Below are 22,215 nucleotides of genomic sequence, written 5' to 3' on the forward strand. Positions count from 1 at the left end.
GAATATAAAAATACAACTACACATCACAAATTAAAAACTTCCCAATCCAGGGCTGCTGATCTGAGATCCCACAAGGTTGTTTGATCTCAGCCAGGAGTTCCATAGAATTGGGACCCACAAAACCGAATGCATGAATACAGTGGCGTAGCGTGGGGGTGCAGGGGGGGCCAGCCGCACCAGGCACAACATCTGGGGGTTAGGGGGTGCAAATCCACGGGTTAGGGGGCGTAAATCCACGGGTTAGGGGGCACAAATTACTTGCCTTGCCCCGGATGCTGACAACCCACGCTACGCCAATGCATGAATAGCTCAGTTGGTGAAGAGCATAGTGCTGATATGCCAAGGTCGCAAGCTTGATAGCTATGTGGGACAACTGCAGATTCCAGCCTTGCAGAGGGGTTGGACTAAATGATCCTCAGAAATAAATTGCCATTTATTCCATTTATATAACCCTTTATCCGAAGATCCCAGAGCAGTGTACAACAATAAAAACTTAATCTACGTAGCACAATAAAAAAATAAAATCTTTCTCTCTGTGTTTTCTCTCTATATATGTCATATACATATATATAGATGTGTGTGTATACATATCTGTATATATACACATACACATACACATAATAATAAATATGTTTCTCTGTGTTTGTTTCATTGTTCTTTTATTGTGGATTCATATATGAATGAATATGAACAGGAATTACTTTTAGGGTCTCCCTCCCGTCCCCAAGCAGCACAACTACCCAGACGTCGACCAAAGAGCTGCTTCTTTGAGTGGCAAAGCATTCATTCACACATATCTCCTGATAAGCACAAGGAGGCGGGACCTTTCCCCCTTCCTCCCTCATCAATCCTCCTATCAGGATGAGCCTTCGGGTTGCCCTCCCGCTCCCGCTCCCACCTCCAACATCAGCAGCCGTTTGCTCTCCTTGTGGCTCCTCCCATTCTGGGCGTCGCGGCCAATCCGCTCCCCCTAGCAACGGTGTCAGGTTTACCTTAGCAACGCCCGTGCTGCTGCTGGTGGTGGTGGGAGCCGTTGCTAGCGAGAGACGGAGAAAGAGGGCGAAGCTAAGGAAGGCAGCAGGTCTCCCACTTCCCCATGGCAGATCCTCCAAGCGACCAGCCTCAGAATGGGGAGAACCCCCAGCAGCAGGAGCCCTCCAGGCAGCCCAGCCAGCCAGACCCCGGGGGCCTGCAGCCAGAGGCTGGCCTTCCAATGGTTTCTGAACCTGAGGGAGGCCAAGGCCCTGACCAGGACGGCTCCATTTCTGGTGAATACCCGGATCAGTTACCACGAGGCAGCATGTACCAACCCCAGGAGCCAAGGCTGAGCGTCTATGAGCAGCCAGACGGAAGAGGAGGCATGTACCAGCCTCACCAGGCGAGGGGCGCCCTGTTTCAGGCGAGGGGCGGCATGCCTTGGCAGCAGCAACAGCCCCAGCTGCTGCAACCGCCCACCCTGCCCAGGGGAAGCCTCCCTCAGATTCAAGACCCCACGGGAGCCGTGTATCAGGACCAAATGCAGCAGCCGGTCACAAGAGGCAGCTTCCACGTGCCGGTGTCAAGAGGCAGCCAGATCATGCAACAGGAGAGCTTAGTTCACGGCCCTTACCAAACCCACGAGCCTGGCATCGGCCTCTACCAGTTGGGGGCCACCTTGATGGAAGACCAGATCCCGGATCCAGGACCCAGAGCGTTGGCAATAAAGAATGCCAAAGCCTACCTGCTGAAGACGAGCCTCAAAACCGGTGTGAGCTTGTGAGTATGGGTAGAAATGGAACCCAACAAAGTAAGAACGAGAATCAAGTGGGACTGGGCAAAATGTGGGTAGCAAAGGAGTCGCCCAAATGGAATACGTGTCTCATAGGATGTGATCCTGGGGCTGGGGAAATGGCTATAGCCCTCTGGGTGTTTGTGGGCTCTATCATTAGCCCCAGGATGGTTCAGTCGGTAGAGCTTGAGACTCTTAATCCCAGGAACGTGGGCTTGAGCCCCACATTGGGCAAAATATTTCTGCATTGGGAAGGGTTGGACTAGATGACCCTTGTGGTCCCTTCCAACTCCACAATTCTGTGATTTGATTATGGGAATTGTAGTCCTAATAGCAGAACTTGGAAGAGGCCATGGAAGCTTAAGCAGGTGCCCTGCACACTGCATGATTTTGTTGCAGGTTCCGCTAATTTCTTGTTGGCCTTATGTGCCAAAGACCCCCCCCCCCCCATTATGTTTCAGCTTACGTGGAATGGGCATACGAACAGCAGAAAAAATTATATATCTATACTTTCATTGCATATAGTTGATTATAGGAAGGGACTCATCCTGCTGTAGATGAGATAGCAAGATGGGGAGCAGATGGAATTTATAGGCTGCAATCCACTGAACATTTAAATAGGAGTAAGCCCCTTTGAAACACAGTGACACTTTCAAGTAAACATGCATAGGAATGCTCAGTAATTCACCATAAAAAAACCCAAAGACATTGTTCCCTCTGTGTGCTTTAGGGCTGGAATAAGGGGGAGGTTCTCAGATGGCAGGACATTATGGCAGAGAGGATAACATTGTTCATAAATGTAGCTGTTTCTTAATGGTGGACTGAGTGCCCTCACACTATAATATTAAAGCAATGGAGCGCATACTTTTAAAGAGATTTAGCAATACTTGATAAATAATTGTTCATTTTAAATGTGACAAATTGATGTGGGAAAGTTGTGCCAATTGTCAGCAGTCACATTATGGGCACTGTCCAATAGCTGCCTGAGAGATCAGCACATTTCACACAGTTCTCTCTAGACTGAAGTAGGAAATTGCAACCAATCCAGCAACCAAATATAATACTGCAATTAGGATTTCCCTACAACAGAAATGCTGTCTCCAAAGAAAATGCTTAGAGCATGGGTGGGTGACCTGTGGCTCTCCTGTGGACTACAGCTCCCATTACCCCTGGCCATTGGCCATACTAGCTGAGGCTTCTGGGAGTTGGAGTCCAACAACTTTGGAGAGCTGCAGTTTCCTAACCACTGTCTTGGAGAACACATTGTGCTTTCGCAAATATATGAAACCAATTCTATTCAGAATGCATTGCAGTAAGTTGATAACATGTCTCCTCTGGAACGGCGTGGCATCTCTTTTCCTAATTTCATAGGTATGACCATCTTGCTGACATGCTGGCCAAGATTCTGGATGAGCGACCTGAAAACCCAGCTGACATAATTGAGAACATCAGTAAGGAAGTGAAGTGTGCTCGGTTCCAGAAGAAATTGGACACTCTCCGAGACGAATATGAGAAACATCCAACTTTTGAACTGGCTGAAATGTATAAGACATTGTTCCAGAAAGGTGGTGGAGAAGGAACAGACCAAGAAATGGAAGAGGAATTGGTGAGTCACTGCAACAAATAACTGAAAAACTCATTGACACCTGCTGAACTCTCCTCTTCCCCATTCAGAATGCTAGCAATAAACTGTTAAAAGCTAGAACAGGCTTTCTTCAGTTTTCTTTCTCTCACCCTCAGCTCTCTCTCAACATTCTGTAAGTCTTGGAAGCTCAAAGGTCCTTGTCAGAACCACTGGGCTCAGTCATTGTTGTAGAAAGAGCATAAGGAATTTGTGTCTGGTTAAACTTAATTATTAAGCTCACCATAGCCTTAACATGCTTATTTTTCAGGCCCATTAATTTGCATACATACAAGCAAGGCTGCAGTTTTGTTCACACTTACTTGGGAGTAAATCCCATTGAACTCAGTAAACTTGCACAGGATTGGACTGCACACAAATTTAGGATCGCTGTGTATGTTGTTGTCTAGTCGTTTAGTCGTGTCCGACTCTTCGTGACCCCATGGACCAGAGCATGCCAGGCACTCCTGTCTTCCACTGCCTCCCGCAGTTTGGTCAAACTCATGTTTGTAGCTTCGAGAACACTGTCCAACCATATCGTCCTCTGTCGTCCCCTTCTCCTTGTGCCCTCCATCTTTCCCAACATCAGGGTCTTTTCCAGGGAGTCTTTTCTTCTCATGAGGTGTCCAAAGTATTGGAGCCTCAGCTTCAGGATCTGTCCTTCCAGTGAGCACTCAGGGCTGATTTCCTTCAGAATGGATACGTTTGATCTTCTTGCAGTCCATGGGACTCTCAAGAGTCTCCTCCAGCGCCATAATTCAAAAGCATCAATTCTTTGGCGATCAGCCTTCTTTATGGTCCAGCTCTTCCATACATCACTACTGGGAAACCATGGCTTTAATTATACGGACCTTTGTTGGCAAGGTGATGTCTCTGCTTTTTAAGATGCAGTCTAGGTTTGCCATCGCCTTCCTCCCAAGGAGCAGGCGTCTTTTAATTTTGTGACTGCTGTCACCATCTGCAGTGATCATGGAGCCCAAGAAAGTAAAATCTCTCACTGCCTCCATTTCTTCCCCTTCTATTTGCCAGGAGGTGATGGGACCAGTGGCCATGATCTTCATTTTTTTGATGTTGAGCTTCAGACCATATTTTGCGCTCTCCTCTTTCACCCTCATTAAAAGGTTCTTTAATTCCTCCTCACATTCTGCCATCAAGGTTGTGTCATCTGCATATCTGAGGTTGTTGATATTTCTTCTGGCGATCTTAATTCCGGCTTGGGATTCATCCAGCCAAGCCTTTCGCATGATGAATTCTGTGTATAGAAGTAAATAATTATTGACAATAAAAGCTGTTTATAATTATGCTTATCTAATTTTGGCACTTTTCCCCGCTAGCCAGAAACTCCTCTACCCAACGTCATGGAGACAGCCTTCTATTTTGAACAGGCTGGAATTGGCTTGAGCTTAGAAGAATATTACCACATATTCCTGGCCCTCAAACAGCTGGTCAACACACATCCCATCCAGACTTGTCGCTTCTGGGGCAAAATCCTAGGCATTGAAGCAAACTATATTGTAGCTGAAATTGAGTTCCGTGAGGGAGAGGAGGAGGAAGAGGCAGAGGAGGAGGAATTGGCTGAGGAGGGACAAAAAGAGGGGAGCGAAGGCAGAGATGAGGATGAAGAGGAAGATGAAGAAAAAGATGAGCCACCAAAGCCAAACTACAAGCCACCACCAGTAATACCAAAAGAAGATAATCGAACCGGGGCCAATAAATACACTTATTTTGTTTGCAATGAACCAGGGAAACCCTGGGTGAGATTACCCCATGTGACACCTGCGCAGATAGTGAATGCCCGGAAGATCAAGAAATACTTCACTGGAAGACTAGATGCTCCCATTGTGAGTTACCCACCTTTCCCAGGCAATGAGTCCAATTACCTGCGAGCCCAGATTGCCCGCATTTCAGCAGCGACCCAGATCAGCCCATTGGGCTTTTATCAGTTTGGAGAAGAGGAAGGAGATGAAGAGGAAGAGGGCGGAGCTGGAAGAGACAGTTATGAAGAAAATCCTGACTTTGAGCCTATTTCTGTGCCAGAGTTGGTAGAATCCCTTGCCAACTGGGTCCACCATGTACAGAATATTCTAATGCAGGTATGTTTGAGGAGTTTACAGAGCATCACATAGGGCTCATTAAGTGCCTTTTTTATTATTAAGGGGTCTATCAATAAATAGTGATAAATACATCTTACAATCATACAAAGACTATATTTAGATGAAACATTGTCTTCATTGCTTCTTGCTTGCCCAAACAGTTCTGTACCACCCATCAGTTTCAACTGGATGGCCTTATATCCTCCCTTTTCCAACACCAATGCAGACGGGCTGCTTTGGCGAGTGTCCTGAACAGCTGCAGCAACTCAGCCTGATGGTCTATATAGGCTCAGCAGTGCCTAGTCCTGATAAAAGTAACCTCCCAGAAACAACACCCTCTTAGAGGGGCCTCTGCTTTTACAAGGGATGGGTGGGTAGGGGGCTGATGTTAAAGAATATCAGTGCAGTCATACCTTGGATCCCGAACGCCTTGAAACTCAAACGTTTTGGCTCCAGAACGCTGCAAACCCAGAAGTGAGTGTTACGGTTTGCAAATGTTCGTGGGAACCCGAACGTTTGACGCGGCTTCCGATTGGGTGCGGGAAGCTCCTGCAACCAATCTGAAGCCGCACCTTGGTTGTCAAACGTTTTTGGAAGTTGAACGAACTTCCAGAATGGATTCTGTTCGACAACCAAGGTACAACTGTATCTTTCCCCACTCCCCATCTTCCACTGCTGCCCAGCCCTCTTTTAATGGTCAGGAACATTAGACTGGGGAGCCAGATATCTGTCTATCTGGCCCTTGGAACACTCTCCAGGCCACACCCCAAGTTCTTCCCTCACTGGAATGTCTCCTTGAACTCTGATGAGGCCTGTTGCTCATCTGGTTGGAGAAAATAAAGCAATGTATGAATACACATAACTGTACAAAGGTAACATCTACATTAATTGCTCTGCTCACTTGTTTCTGGCTCTGCCCATACACAATAGAATCTGGTCCTTGGGCTGAAAGGTTCCCCCACCTCTGCTCTAGATAGATAACACTCTGTCTTAGAGCACCCAGCTGCTTAGTCCTTCTTTTGGCCCATGGCATGTAGTGTACTCCAGTTGAAGCAAGTTCAACATTTCATATTGGGGCCTGTGCATGAAAGCCAGCAGAAACAGGAGGAAAGCCACATGTGCCTTATGAGAGGCTGCTCTGCTTTTGCAGGGCATGGGATTACATTCAAAAGGCATAGCAGAGATGGAGGTTAACACAAAAATGAACACTCACAAAGAGAAACGGGGGGGGGGGGGACAAAGAGTGCTTTAAGAATCCCATCGAGTATAAATTCCCTCTGTTCCTTCCTTTTTGTAAGATGCCCATGGCTTCATATTATTAGCAAAGGAATATTGCCTGACTGGATGCTGAGTTCACATTAATCTTGCTTTGTAACCCATGCTATTTTGGATGTAGGGACGCTGTACTTGGGTTAATCCCTATCAAAAATCAGAGGAAGAAGAAGAGGAGGATGAGGAAGAGGAGAGACCAGATGAGCAAGAAGAATCACAAGAAGTAGGACCCCCACTTCTCACGCCACTCTCTGAAGATGCAGGTACACCAGAGGCCAGACATGTTTGATGCTTTCCCCCCTTTCCTTTACAGATATTACAGACTTGGAGGCATTGGCAGAAAGCAGTGCAGAAAGCAAGTGGTGGTTTGGGATTGTAGATCATTAAGTGTATGGTATTTCTAAAATGAATCAACTCTTCATAGTGATTTTTAGTAGTATAGTTTAAAAAGGGGAAACTCATTTTTCCTCAATCAAACACGGAAGTAAGGCAACAACAGGGACTTCAGTTGGAATGTAGATTAATGCTAACATTTTTATCAGCCAAAGAAAATCCCGCGTTGCAAAACAGGACACTCTAAACAACAAGCAACACGTCGGCTACAACAACAACAAGCAATACTAACAAAATCTTTATAATATTACACTGTTTCAAAATTCATAAACAGAAGAGATATGATATGTGCTTATGTGCATGGAGTCGCAAATAACAGGTATCAAATAAGTGTTCCATAAACAAGAATGGTAGGCGTGGTAAGTCACTGAGATGGAGGCAAAATGCCTTTCCAAGGTCAGTAGCCTATAAATGTAAGGTGATAGGTGCTCCGAACGTAGCAGTAGGGTACTCCAAGCACAGCAGCAAACAGAACACTTCTTCCAGGATAATGAACTATTTCAATGATAATTCTTCATCAGGTGGCAATGATATAAAATGAAATACATTACATTCAAATACAATACAGAGATTGAAATGACAGGCCTGCATATAAACAACCCATAATAAATACGTACCAAATTAATTGTCCCCAAAGGTACATCAATTAGCCATGGATCAGCAATCACTTACAAGTGTAGCAAGCTGATACTTTTGGCAGAACCCTAGTAGCATTATGAAGGCTATCCACAGGTACAATGAATCACACAAAATTTCTGTATAGGAGAGCATCGATCCCACATTAGGATCAAGCCATGGAGGCACCTCTAGTTGAGCACTTTGTAAAACACCATCATGCAGATACAGACCTACTTTACACAGTCCTATGGGTTAATCAGAGAAAATTTGGGATGAGGAGAGATCATTTTACATACTGCGCCAACAAAAAACCAGACTGATATACTTATTTAAATCCCTGCAGCCTGGGGAGTTTGAATACTGAATTAGATTTCAATTGTTTTATTTAAGTTTTCTGATAAGATGGCTACTGTTTGTGTTCTCTTTGCTAGATGTTGGATGCTGTATCTTTAAATTTCCTGAAATTTTATGTGATTCATTGCACCTGTTGATACGTGATACTGATACTGTTGGCAGAACCCTAAAGGCTATCCCCAGGTGCAATGAATCACATAAAATTTCAGGAAATTTAAAGATACAGTATGTTTAGAACATTTTCATCAGGGCATCTTCAATAAATCATTGGCTTAATCAATCTATCTTAGCATTGCTTGTCTCAGTCCATTCAAAGAAAATGGGGGCATTCTCATTGAAATATGAGTGAAACTAAAAAGATTGAAAGCATTTTTCTCAGAGACAGCCATACTCATGTTTTCTTCCTTAGGTTAATATCAACATAAAGTTACAAATGGTGTGATGTAAGTAAGAGAAGTGTTCAGGGTTTGAGCCAGCTTGGCAGACTTAATATTGTATGTGCCTCACATTAGACAACATTTTTGTTTATTCCCATCCTTCCTGAAAACATCCCTCACTGTCCTGATGCTGCTTTTTCTTCAAAATCAAATTGGTGATTTAAGAACACTGTGTAGGAATGAAAAATGTACTGTAGCATGTTTTTTCCTCAGGTAAAAGTTTTACAAATGCAAAATGTCTTAATTTTTCTCAAGTAACCAAGAATAAATTTGTTTCTTAAACAGACATTCAGAACATCCCACCATGGTCAGCAGAGACATCAACAAACTTAGTTCCTCAATATGCCCTTGCAGTTCTTCAGGCCAATTTATGGCCTGGGGCTTACGCCTTTGCTATTGGAAGGTAAGAAGCAGAAATCACTTGCGTTGCATGATAATCTGTTGTTTCTTCTTCTAATTGTACAATCTTTCCAAAGCTGCTATTAGGTTTTCCTTTTTTTAAAAAAAAATCATTTTTATTAAGTTTTCCATTTTAACAATCCAATCAAATCACATTAAATATTCCAGATTATACCCTGCTATTAGGTTTTCCAAGGAACGGATGCCAGTAGAGGCTTCTTTTGAAATGCTAGTAGCAATTTCAGGGAAGCCATTTTTGGCAAGCCTGTGGAAGGGAACGGAAGGGTTAAACGTTCACGTCTCGTCTTTCATTTGGCCTTAAGTTTCTTTTTCGTCATATCTGGAAGGAGAAGCAAGCAGTGAGTGTATGTCACCTGAACTGTAATGTGCAATTCTTGTATCTATTAATTGGAGGAGCATGATATTGTTGTTCCAATCATTTTGGAAATGAGCCATAGTGGAGACTGTGGTGTCTTTGTGATTTATACAACCTGAGTCTACAATGGAGGGGATCACAGCACATCACCCCAGGAGGCTCTTGCTTTTCCTATAGCCACAGCTTTGAATTCCGGCAGAAATTAGGCCTGTTTTTTTCTGACTTTCCAGCCTGCTGCTTTTGCATCAAGCTTCTAGCTCTCATAACTCAACTCTCCCCTCTGGCCTTTTGTCTTTCTAACTAACTTGACAGTATGTTGTTGTTGTTGTTTAGTCGTTTAGTTGTGTCCGACTCTTTGTGACCCCATGGACCAGAGCACGCCAGGCACTTCTGTCTTCCACTGCCTCCCGCAGTTTGGTCAAACTCATGCTGGTAGCTTCGCAAACACCATCCAACCATCTCGTCCTCTGTCGTCCCCTTCTCCTTGTGCCCTCCATCTTTCCCAACATCAGGGTCTTTTCCAGGGAGTCTTCTCTTCTCATGAGGTGGCCAAAGTACTGGAGCCTCAGCTTCACGGTCTGTCCTTCCAGTGAGAACTCAGGGCTGGTTTCCTTCAGAATGGAACGGTTTGATCTTTTTGCAGTCCATGGGACTCTCAAGAGTCTCCTCCAGCACCATAATTCAAAAGCATCAATTCTTCGGTGATCAGCCTTCTATATGGTCCAGCTTTCACTTCCATACATCACGACTGGGAAAACCATAGCTTTTACTATACGGACCTTTGTTGGCAAGGTGATGTCTCTACTTTTTAAGATGCTGTCTAGGTTTACTTGACAGTATACACTGGGCCATTACCAGGCTGGCCTGGATATTCCAGCAATCGAATCCATGCTGGATCCAGAAATTAGAAGGGGACGCATACACACACCCCAAAACAACAACAACAACACTATGATGTGATCACGGTGTGAGGGTATGCATTTCCTTCATTTGCTGTGATTTTGGGGGAAGGTAATGCAATGTCACTTCACATATTTTTCTTTACTAAGGTGGGAATCTTATACTGAGCTCCCTGGGAGCAAGTCCCATTGAACTCAAGAGGGCTTTCTTTTGAGTAAGCATGCGTAGGATCCAGCTGTTAATCTTTCAAATGGTAGGCGGTACAGAGGAGGAAACCTTGCAATTAAGCTTTTGGCAGTAGCCATATGTCATACATAAAATATAGATCCAGCCTCAAGCCTTGGAGAGAAAGGACAGTTGGATTTTTCCTTTCAAGTAATATTATGATATTTCACTTCTTCCTTTAGGAAATTTGATAACATCTACATTGGCTGGGGTCACAAATACAGTGCAGAAAATTTCAGCCCTCAGTTGCCACCGCCCGTGCAAACTGAGTACCTTAGTGGGCCAGAAGTCACAGAAACAACAGACCCAACTGTGGAAGAAGAGATGGCACTCAAGGCTGCACAAGAGGAAGCACTGGCAGCTGAAGAAATGGAAGAGATGGATGAGGAAGAGGATGAAGAGGATGATGATTAAATTCCAAAGAGCAAGAATTGCTATAATAATTTTTTCCTAAGCATGTATAAACTTTTCTACTAATGTATTAGAATAAGCAGAGTATAATATATAGAAATATATGAATAGCTGTTGGATTAATTTCAAAGAAGTGTTTTGTCTTACTGTTTTTAGGACTGGTGCTTTTACTGTAGTTAGATGAAAAGCTTTACCTGTTAATGGAGTCACTTAGAGACCTTGGCAACAAGCAACTAATACATCTCATTAATGTTATCATTATTAATAATATTAGAACAAACAGAGTGCTGAATGTTCAGACAAACTTTGTCCTAATCCTTCTCACACTGTATAACAGCACAGGTTTTTTCTATGAGTCAACCATAAGGGGGTCTGAAAGGTAGGATATGAACATTTTAATAAATAAATATCATAATTACTCTTCATGAAGGCAGGTCAGTACTTTTCTGGTAGCATTCAGGCCCAAACAAGAACATTGGGGGGGATAGTAACTTGATCTCCCAACTTAAAAATCAACTTTAAAGCTGCTCTGTGGGTTCCCATTTTTTAAATTTTTTGTAGCAGTTCTAGGGAAGGGGATGTTTAACATTTTCCCCATGCTTATTTCTCAATCTAAATCAGCACCTCACAGCTGCTGTTAGACACACCAGGGAACAGATAGAGGTATTTCGGAGTGGAGATTTAGATTGGGGAAACAGTGCAGGGGGAAAAGGCTTAAAAACACTAGCAAATGATTCCGTGCTGGATCCAGGGATTATTAGAAGGGTGTGGCATACAGCCTACTTCCTCCCCGCCAAACTCATAATATATACAGCTGCGGTGACCACTCAAAATAGCAGCTTTAAGCTATTACCTCTTAGCCACCTCCCCTCCACTTGTGATAATAACTATTAACTGCTAAAAAAAATCGCGCTGACAAGGCAGTTTTTAAAAAAGTTCGAAAACCCTCGAAATTCACACATATCCGACCTAGAGGGGGCGGGGTATATGATTTTCCTGCCATTTATTCTACAGGAGGAGGGTGACACCGCTGCCCATTTACATTCGTGATACGTTCTTGAGTTCCCCGTTGTTTTGAGGCTGTTCTTATTTTTTCTGTAAACATTTTTTCTGTAAAGACATCTGAAGGCAGCCCTGTTTAGGGAAGTTTTTAATATTTAATGCTGTATTGTTTTTACCAATTGATTGGAAGCCACCCAGAGTGGCTGGGAAAACTCAGCCAGATGGGCGGGGTATAGATAATAAATTATTATTATTATTATTATTATTATTATTATTATTATTATTATTATTTATTTTTAAACTGCCTTGAGTCCTTGCCAAGGGCGTAAAGCAATAAATATTTTCCTACGGGCAGCTGGCACTTTCAATCAGCTGGTTGGTGGGCGAGGCGCTCTAAATAAACAGGAAAATATGCCCCGCTCTGCCTCTCAATCCAAAAACGCTTTTGAGGAACTATTGGAACATAAGGGGTAAAGGAACAAAGCTTAGGAGCTTCTTCCGCAACAACATAAGCGCTTTAAAGCGGACGCATTTAATCAACGCGCTCGCAAGGCAGAGAATCCGATACAGCCAATCAGCAAGCGGCTTTCTGCCTGGCCTGACCCCACCCAAGAGCGACAACGAGGCTGAGGGGAGGGGGGGGGACAACAAAGGAACCTTTTTAACCCTATCACCACCGCGGCCCTTTTAAAACAAGGAAAAGGGGGAAGCCAGGGGAGTAGTCCGCCCCCCTTTTCACTCATTTCCCGAGGGACAAGAAGGAGGCTCGAATCTGTCGAAATTCCCTTTGGTACTTTATACAGGGTCGAGCGCTCTTTGTATCATCGCCTCCCCCCGCCCAGGCGCCTGAGATGGATTCGCCCGCCCACCCCTGCCCTTAGATATTACTGCGGGCCAACCTGTGGGCGGGGATTGAGTGGCTACGTCACCAACGGACCAATAGAAAAGGGTCCCGGGGGGAAATTCAAACTGTGGAAGTGAAATTGAGGTCCGGTGGCGGGTGAGGGCGGTGGCGGCTTCATTTGGAGAGATGGCTGAGGAAGGCGGCGTCACGGTCTGCGTGCGGGTGCGCCCGCTTATTGCGAGGTGAGTTTCTGGGTGGGGGGAAATGGGAGTGCACAATAATTCCCCCACATCTTGCTCCGCGTTTACTCCGAAGTAACCCCTCCCCGGTGTTTCTAAGGGGTCTACTTTTAAATGCTTCTCCCCACCCCCACTATTTTTTTTAATGCACGTGGGTTAAAAGGGGGGGGGAGGAATCTGGGTTTTTTAATTGCTCTAACCCCGGCTTGATGGTGAAGGGCAGATAATACATTTGCCGTTGAAAATAATCATGAAAGGCCTTCCGACCTTGCTTCCCCACTCTCCTTAATTTTTATTTATTTATACCCCGCCCATCTAGTTGTGGTTAGAGCAGTGGTTCCCGACCTTTGTCTGACCATGCCCCACCTAAACATCTCTAAAATCCTGATGCCCCCCTCCCCCATGACATATAATTCTTACTATTCAAAAAGTGAACTCCTATTCACGTGGAGGAAGCCTAAAAGGCCATTGGCTGTTGATAACTCATTCTCAAATTGCCCCCCTGTGGGGTGTGTGCACCACGTTGGGAACCATCGGACTAGGAGCTGGGAGACCAGGGTTCAAATCCTCGCTCGGCCATGTAGCTTGCTTGGGCCAGTCACTTGACTGACAGCCTAACCTACCTTGCAGGGCCATTGTGCGGAATTAAGTGAGGAAGTGGGGAGACGTGCAAAGCCACTTTATCTCCCTGTAAAAGGTAAAGGTACCCCTGCCCGTACGGGCCAGTCTTGACAGACTCTGGGGTTGTGCGCCCATCTCACTCAAGAGGCCAGGGGCCAGCGCTGTCCGGAGACACTTCCGGGTCACGTGGCCAGCGTGACATCGCTGCTCTGGCGAGCCAGAGCCGCACACGGAAACGCCGTTTACCTTCCCGCTGGTAAGCGGTCCCTATTTATCTACTTGCACCCGGAGGTGCTTTCGAACTGCTAGGTTGGCAGGCGCTGGGACCGAGCAGCGGGAGCGCACCCCGCCGCAGGGATTCGAACCGCCGACCTTTCGATCGGCAAGTCCTAGGCGCTGAGGCTTTAACCCACAGCGCCACCTGCGTCCCACTAGCTCCCTGTAGAGGGTGGCATATAAGTTAAATAAGTAAACTCAGCTGCTTGCAGCATTCTTGTTCTAGCCCCCAGTTACCTTTGGGTGGGTGACATGAGGTGGACAGAAAGCCTCCTTTGTTCTCCATCTAAGGCCAGGAACCTTCTTCAGCCACTACTGAGAATGCTTGGTTCCCTGTTTGCGGGGGGGGGGGGGGGGGCTATGCCTTTATCTGTGAGGCTAATGGCATCTTCAACATCTTAGAGTGAGCCGGATTTCCATAGTGAACACTAGGGTGATGCTGCTATCCAGGAAATGGTAGCCATTTCCCCACCACCTTCACTTGGTTGGAGGCAACATCATCTTGTAAGTAGAACAATAGCCAGAAGAACAGTAGGCAAACTATAGCTAGAGTTGGTGTGTTGAGTTTTGGAGTGGGCTTGAGGATGGCTTGACACGCTCCATGCGCTAAATCCCAAAGCTCTGGCAGCAGGTGGGAGGGAGCAGCCCTAGAGATTTATGGAGAAGCAAGATCTGCCAGGGTGTTAATGCTGTGAGCCCATCCTATGCTCGGGTTGTATATACAAGTATGTGTCAATAAAACCATATCCTAAAAATGCTATCTGTCTTTTAGTTAGCATGTATAGAGTTGTGCTGTAAATCTGAGATGCACTTGTTTTATAATCTTCAGAAAGTGAATATTATGTCTAAAATGCTCCAGAAGGGTATGGGTATACTCTAGAGCAGGCATACTTAAAAAGGCATTTAATCAAACAGGAGCTGGATTTTAAAAGTTGTTCTCAGAGGGACAAAGCAAACACTCACAGGTGCTTCATTCCTAGGACTGGTTCCACCGCCCTTAAATTTGGATACAAATAAGTGCTTACAATGCGCTTTGCACATGCTCTGCACAGCAAGGTATTCAATAGAACTTGCACATTGTCATAATGTTAAGTCAACAGCTGCAAACATCTCTAGATTTTTTTGATTTTTTAAAATTTCTATATCGCTTTATATTTTTAAGAAAAATCTCACAGCGGTTTACAGCATATTTAATCCATAAAACAAAACAATCTGAAGAAAGTCAAATATAGAGTATACAGTCAAAGCAACATAACAGAAAACTAAAATATGATCTTAAAGATTTTCAAAATAAAACATTATGAACTACAGAATACATATTTAACATAGTAGGGTTGGGGACTGTGGGTCCTGCCCCCCTAGGCCAGGTGGAAAGGGCCTTGCAGGGAGCGACCTTCACACAGCCGAGCAATGTTCCTTCAGCCTCATGAGGAGCCTCTTAAGTAGGGCTGGTGAGTGTGGGCCCCTGAGATAGTCTCAGGACCAGACAATTAGAAGATCAGTGTGGGTCTAAGTATTTCTTTAACACCATCAATTTCTCTATACTCTGGAATCTCTAACAGTGTTTTGTTCCTTAAGAGAGAATGCAGACCATGAAGAGAAACAGAACATTTTGTGGAAAACTGAGGAATGCACCATATCTCAGGTTGATGGGACAAAATCTTTCACCTTTGGTAAGCACTGAAATACTTTGTAAACTTCTCTGAGGGTTGGTTTGTTTACAATCAAGTGCTGTATAAATTTTATTAAGTACATAAATATTGGTATACCATAAAAACATGCAAACAACTTTTTTGAAAGCAGCCAGGTGTGCTTCTACCAGTCTAACTTACAAGTTGGCAATCTGACAAATCTTGAAGATGGAGTTTGATTTCTGTGAACTGAACCTTTCTTCTTTTTTTCTTTTTGAAGATCGGGTGTTTCATTCTTCAGAAAATACCACAGAAGTCTATGAAGGGGTGGCTGCTTCAATTATAAAGTCTGCTGTTCAAGGATATAATGGTACCTTAAAGATCAACACATTTGAATGCTTGCACTGTATTTGGGTAGTGGTCTGAGCTAACCATTGCTTTTCCTTTTAGGAACTATTTTTGCCTATGGCCAAACTGCTTCGGGGAAAACTTACACAATGTTGGGCACCAAAGATTGCCCAGGAATCATACCGATGGCCATCAATGATGTTTTCAATAGCATCTGTGGAGTAAGTTTTTCTACTAGATGAACTTTGTTTCAGATACCACATTAGTGCTGCAAAGCTGCATATTGAACCTGCTTTGATGATTTCTTAGCTCCACTTAGGAGAAAAGGCTGTGCAGCCCCTATATAGCAGTTTCCATTTCCCACATAATAATCTTGTTGGCCAATAAGTATTGTGAGTGGAACCAATACAGTAATACCTCCGCAAACGTCTGCCTTGTCTAGCGTCCATTCCGGCGAATGTCTGCGGCTAACCCCGAAGTACCGGAACAGGTTACTTCTGGGTTTGCCGCTCGCGCATGTGCAGAAGCACAAACGGTTCCGCACGCGTGCGCAGACGCGGCGCTTTGCCCTGCATCCTTTTCAGCTAGCGGCCGGGGCTCTGGAACGGATCCCGACCGCAAAATGAGGTATGACTGTATAGAGATCAGGAATGGGAAACTGTTGTTCTTCAGAAGTTGTTGGAGTCTGATCCCATCACATCCATCAGCTATGCTAGCTGGGGCTGATAGGAGCTGCAGTGCAGCATCATTTGGAGGTCCATCGTTCCCCATCTGTAGTATAGTTCATAAGGCAGGTGGGAATGTTTTAGTGATGGCATTGGATGGGGTGGAGGTCGCAGGGAGCCATGTTACATTAGTTCTCTACAATTAGGGATGCTGATGCATGCATGCTCTTTACTTTTTTAGAATCCTGACAGGGAGTTCCTACTCCGTGTATCATATATGGAAATCCACAATGATAGAGTTCAGGACCTACTGTGCAGCAACATAAAAAAAAAGAAACCCTTGGTTGTTCGTGAAGACATCAGTGTAAGTAACCGTCGCTACCTTTCCAAGTGACAGTGCCAAAGCTCCCACATGGCCTTGTAACAGGGAAAGTAAAATTCTGGAAGTCAGCATGTTGTTGACAGTTGCCTACTTGGACTCTCCACATTTTGCTTCTGCATTGATTAAAATCTATTTTTCTTAAAGTTGACCTAAAGTTAGCTAACTGCCTAATAGCTTTGCATTGCCTATATACAAAGAGGTAACACCTAGAATCAATATTATGTTATGTGATTTTATTTTAATTTAATTTTTTAAAATCTCTTGTAGAGGCAAATCTTTGTTGAAGATCTGAGCGAAGAGGTGGTGGTTTCTCCAGAGCAAGTTGTGAGCTGGCTGCAGAAAGGAGAAAGTAAGACTTAATATCTGGTGTGACTTAAACGCATACAGAGCTTCCTGTACAGCTATGATACAGTGGTACCTTGGTTTACGAACTTAATCTGTTCCGGAAGTTCGTTCCAAAACCTAGGTGCACCTTCCCATAGAAAGTAATGCAAAATGGATTAATTTGTTCCAGACTTTTAAAAACAATCAGTAGCTGAACTGGGATCCACACAGATCCTCCACCCAGCTGCTGCGGGAAATGTTCCCTAGAGCATGCACCTCCCATAGTGGCAAGGGGGGGAGTTGTGTGCCCACGAACCAGATGACAATGCAAGTGTGGCACTCAAAATGGAAGTGCACCCCCGAACGGAGTACATTTGTATACCAAAAAAAAAAAAAAATTCGCAACCCGGAACACTCATTTTCAGGTTTGAAGTGTTCATAATCCAGAATGTTTAACTAGGCTGTTCATAACCCGAGGTACCACTGTACTTCAAAGTCCATCAACTTTATTGTGTTTTGTTCTGAATAGAAAACAGACACTATGGTGAGACCAATATGAATGACAGAAGTAGCCGCTCGCATGCAATCTTCCGCATGGTAAGTGATCATGAATTTTTATTTTACTGATTTCTTTTAGTTCAGAGATCGGAAACCTCTGGCCCTCTCTGATGTTCCTGGACGCCAAAGTCCCATCAGTTCTGACCATTGGCCATACTGATGGGAGATGGAGTCCAACAACATCCAGAGGGCATCAGGTTCCCTATTCCTGGTTATGTACCTGGCTATGATGTCTGGAAGGATATGAGAGGGAGATATTTATTGTTGTTGTTGTTGTTGTTGTTGTTATGCAATTCTACCACTGGGCAATTTACAATATAAAAACACAAAAATATATGCCATAAGAATAAACAAAAACAATAAAACACATAGTTCAAAAGGCCATTGATCGTTTAATTAACCAAAGGCCTAGGAGAAGAGGAATATTTTTGCCTGGCACCTAAAATATGTAACAAAAGCACCAGGCATGCCTCCCTGGGGAGAACATTCCACAAGATATGCCAGTTCTAGGTTCTGTTGGTCGAGGGTAGGTGTGCTACAGTATATAGACCCACACGTCACAAACTGGTATTCGTGGTGGCTATTTTTGTTGGTTTATAATTTGTGATGTGATAGTAAAACAATTTCACAACCTTGCTTGCTTTTTTTAAAGATAATTGAAAGCAAAGAGAAGACTGATAGTTCAAGCTACGATGGCGCTGTAATGGTATCACACTTGGTGAGTTCTTTGAAAGAGAGAACTGAGGTTTGTAAATGGGTTGGTAGAAAAAACTATTGAAGGATGCTTCAGCTTGTGTGCATTACAGGAACATGAGACGAGCCCTGCTGTATCAGACCAATGGCCTGTTTGTTCTAGCATCCGGTCCTCACAGTGGTGAACCAGGTGCCCAAGAGCCAAGCAGGACCCCAGCTTAACAGCAGTTTCTCTACTTAAGATTCACAGCAGCTGGTAGTGGAGCTGGAACTTAGCCATCATGGCTAGTAGTCCTTTCTAGACTTGTACTCTGTGGATTTGTCTGATCCTCTTTTAAAGGCTTCCAAGTTTGATTCCGTAGTTTAATTATGTACCATGTGAAGAAGTTCTCTCTCTTGTCGGTCCTGAATCTTAGCTTTGTTGGCTGGCCCTGAGTTCTAGAATTATATGCGAGAGATGGAGAGAAACTTAGCCCTATCTGCCTTCTCAATGCCATGCATAATCTTATACACCTCTAGCAGATCCCTCCTTAACTTGCCTTTCCTCTGAAAGCCCCAAATGCTTTAACATTTGGAATAAAGAGGTTTGTGTGCCACATGACCCACTCTGCCCCCTAAGCTAGGCTGCTGCCCTAAGACGAAGTAGAGGATGTTGTCTTGCCACCAGTCTGGTTGACGTGGCTATACAGAAAGAGTTGGGGAGGGGAGGGGTGCCATCTTCTGCTTTGGCTCAGGTAGTGAAATACATTGGGCCAGCCTTGTGTGCCTTCTGTCTGAGATCTGGCCGGCAGAGCGAAATATATATTGGGACTGTGGAAGGCTAATAAACTTCTGAAGTGTTTAGTAGGGCTGTTTCTGCCTGGGAAATAGCAGCAGCAGAAATTCAGTTGCTCTGGGTTTCCAGTCCGTTTGGCACAGCAGTCATAATGCTTATTCAAAAGCAAGTTCCATTGACATTGCGGGAACATACTGAAGAGGTGCAGACTAAACAATGCCCATATTATTATTACATTTATGTCCCATCTTCAAGAAGCTAAGGTGGCCTACTTGATTTTGTCCCCCTCCGTTTTAGCCTTACATCAACCCTACGAGGTAGGTTAGGTTGAGAGACCATGGTGACTCAGTGAGCTTTGTGGCCATGTGGGGATTTGAACCCAGGCCTCCTAGGTCCTAGCCAGACACTCACCACTATGCCACATTGGTTCCTTGGACTATAGTAGAAATTCAGTTATGTCTGTTCTTCTTAAAGTGGTCAAAACATCAAATCGGAGGGTATGCACATCCTTCTACCTTTTTCTTCTGTTGCAGACGATCCTGAATCTGAGATGCAATCTAAAAATTCCTCTGTTCTTTCGCTTTCATGAAATGTTAAATGTTGTTCAGTTGAACGTATTTTCTCCCAGATGTAGTGACCAGTGCTGCACAAAATTGTTGTTCCTTTGATTTAAACTCCTGGCCAGGGACCTTTTTCTGCTCATGTACAGTCTCAGGAACTCATTTTTCTCAGGCTTTTATATGCCACTGTTTGGAATTCAGTCATTCAATCAATAGGTGATTTGAATAGATCTTGTGTGAGACTGGTGTCTAACACAGTCTGTCTTGAATTTTCAGAATTTTGTAGATCTGGCAGGAAGCGAAAGAGCTAGCCAGACTGGTGCTGAAGGTATGTAGCTGATGATGATCGAGCTTTTCCGGTAATCTGCTAAATACTAACTTGTAAAACATGTAAAAAATCCAACAAGTAATTTCCACCCCCAGGGTTCTGTTGCTGGGCATGCTTGCTCTTATTTATGTAAGCCATTTACAGCTTAACAGCAAAATTCATCATATTTGGAACACAAGACTGATGCAGATGTAACATTCCTTCCTGGTAGACTCTTGCACAAAAATCTAACTTCTCTATGGCAAGGATGAGGAATCTGTGGTGCTGTAGAAGTTGGATACAAACTCCTAGCAATCCTAGTCAATATGACCAGTGGTCAGCAATGATGGAACAACACATTGGAGAGACCACAAGTTCCTCATCCCTGCTTCTGCAGAGACTATTGTAAACCGCACCACTATCCTTGGATGAAGGGTAGTATATAAATTTAATGAATATAATATTTGGTTATAGGCCTTCTAGCATTATCTTCCTCCTTTTGGCTGAAATTATTCAATGTTTCGGAGTTAAATGGCATAATTCATCACACCACTAATAATGTTGAAATCTTATTGGGTGTCTCCAATGCTGTCCTTTCATTGACAGAAGGAATCGGTTGGCAAAACAGGGGAGATATATTTTTTTTTTTTTGTGATGAACCCTACCCAGGACCCTGTGCCCCTCTTTAATCTGCTGCAGAGGACTGAGGAATCATCTACAGCAGATTTAATGACGGAACGGGGAATCGCTGAAAAATGCCCATTCTGCTGATAGTTGCCTTTTGTCAGGAGACAGGCAACTTTGGATACTGCCCAGTATTGTTATTTAACAGTTTATAAAGTGCCTAAAACTTTCTCTTAATAGGAATCTATTTTCATATCTGAAAAGATTGTGAGCCTATGGGCAGGTAAAAACAATACAGTAGGGGGTGAAATGGAGAACAAAGAAGAAAGCAATCAAATTCAGGAGCTCTTGACTATGTTAACTCCCAATATGGTAGCAAAACAAATTTTGTGGAAGGAGCTGTCTGAAAATAAAATTATGTTTGATGCCTAGGGATTCGTCTCAAAGAAGGTTGCAATATAAACCGGAGCCTCTCCATCTTGGGCCAAGTTATCAAGAAGCTATGTGACGATCAGGCTGGGTAAGGACAATGTAGTTAAGAAAGGTTCTTTAGTTTGTGCTGTAGTGAAAAGTGTTCTCACTTTATTCTAGACCAGGCAGCCAATGTAGTACCATCCCTAGGTGGTTTGACTACAGTTCCCACCACCACAGGTCTGGGCTTGATGGGAGATGTCATCCAACAACCTTTGGAAGACACCACATTGGGCTGTCTCTGTCCTATGTAATTGATCAGCTCTTGGGCCAATTTTGCCTCTACTTAATAAGTAAAAACTTCCTTGTACCTTTTTTGATCATCCTCTTTCACCAGAGGCTACATTAACTACAGAGATAGCAAACTGACACGGATTCTGCAGAATTCGCTGGGTGGAAATGCTAAGACTGTTATTATCTGCACAGTCACTCCGGCATCCTTAGAAGAAACTCTTAGCACACTCCAGGTAAAACCGTACAGTTCCATTTCCTTCCCCGAAAAGGTTTGTGGGCAAAATTGCCCAAAGTGACAAGTAGGCAAGAAATTATTTCCCTTTCTCTTTAAACTTGCATGCTTTGTTCTAGTATATGTAACTGCAGTTATAGATCTATGAGAAATCAGACTTCCCCTTCAATGGGAAGTAGTCTAGCACTTCCTCTAATAGCTGGCATGGATACTGACATTTGCAGAAGCAACCCCTTCAACTCTTTTAAAAAGAGAGCCTGTGAAGACGTAAGTTTTCATGGTAGTCATGGAGTCTTGAATATCAGGTGGAAAAGTGAAATGAAAAAGGTATTTAAATATACCTTTCTGAAGAAACCAGAGGCCTTTCTCCTGGGCATGGTCGGTCAATTGGTGCCAAAGAAGGATAGAATTTTCTTAATGTATGCTACAACAGCAGCAAGAATACTTATTGCAAAGTACTGGAAGACACAATATCTACCCACCCGGGAAGAATGGCAGATGAAGGTGATGGACTATATGGAACTGGCGGAAATGACTGACAGAATCCGAGACCAGGAAGAAG

The 22,215-nt window shown here is 44.0% G+C and overlaps 2 protein-coding genes and 1 long non-coding RNA gene across 16 annotated transcripts in view; 2 read left to right on the forward strand and 1 right to left on the reverse strand.

Moving 5' to 3' along the window:
* Positions 1-22,215, reverse strand: part of LOC310852910 — a 490,613-nt gene that overhangs the window by 425,905 nt on the left and 42,493 nt on the right. The gene's annotated exons all lie outside the window — the stretch shown is intronic.
* Positions 1,001-11,000, forward strand: LOC310852689 (radial spoke head protein 6 homolog A-like). Its single transcript, XM_083756507.1, has 6 exons — positions 1,001-1,755; positions 3,140-3,374; positions 4,724-5,482; positions 6,879-7,017; positions 8,842-8,959; positions 10,639-11,000. Exons 1-6 carry the CDS (start codon positions 1,097-1,099, stop codon positions 10,868-10,870), a joined length of 2,142 nt encoding a protein of 713 aa, XP_083612633.1. The 5' UTR covers positions 1,001-1,096; the 3' UTR covers positions 10,871-11,000.
* Positions 12,758-22,215, forward strand: part of CENPE (centromere protein E) — a 36,806-nt gene continuing 27,348 nt past the window's right edge. For 7 of the 14 annotated variants that reach the window (XM_083756232.1, XM_083756241.1, XM_083756239.1 and 4 more), the window contains exons 1-11: positions 12,808-12,955; positions 15,428-15,522; positions 15,761-15,850; positions 15,931-16,049; positions 16,735-16,857; positions 17,143-17,224; positions 17,729-17,796; positions 18,410-18,475; positions 20,062-20,113; positions 21,149-21,236; positions 21,525-21,654. In XM_083756232.1, coding sequence (XP_083612358.1) covers positions 12,900-12,955; positions 15,428-15,522; positions 15,761-15,850; positions 15,931-16,049; positions 16,735-16,857; positions 17,143-17,224; positions 17,729-17,796; positions 18,410-18,475; positions 20,062-20,113; positions 21,149-21,236; positions 21,525-21,654 — 969 coding nt within the window. In that variant the 5' untranslated portion in view covers positions 12,808-12,899. Of the gene's footprint in view, positions 12,956-15,427; positions 15,523-15,760; positions 15,851-15,930; positions 16,050-16,734; positions 16,858-17,142; positions 17,225-17,728; positions 17,797-18,409; positions 18,476-20,061; positions 20,114-21,148; positions 21,237-21,524; positions 21,959-22,215 lie in introns of those variants that run through there. The other 7 variants (XM_083756238.1, XM_083756242.1, XM_083756240.1 and 4 more) reach the window with 3 other exon arrangements.

Source organism: Podarcis gaigeae (assembly GCF_964106915.1).
Source record: "Podarcis gaigeae genome assembly, chromosome: 9".
Taxonomy (NCBI): domain Eukaryota; kingdom Metazoa; phylum Chordata; class Lepidosauria; order Squamata; family Lacertidae; genus Podarcis; species Podarcis gaigeae.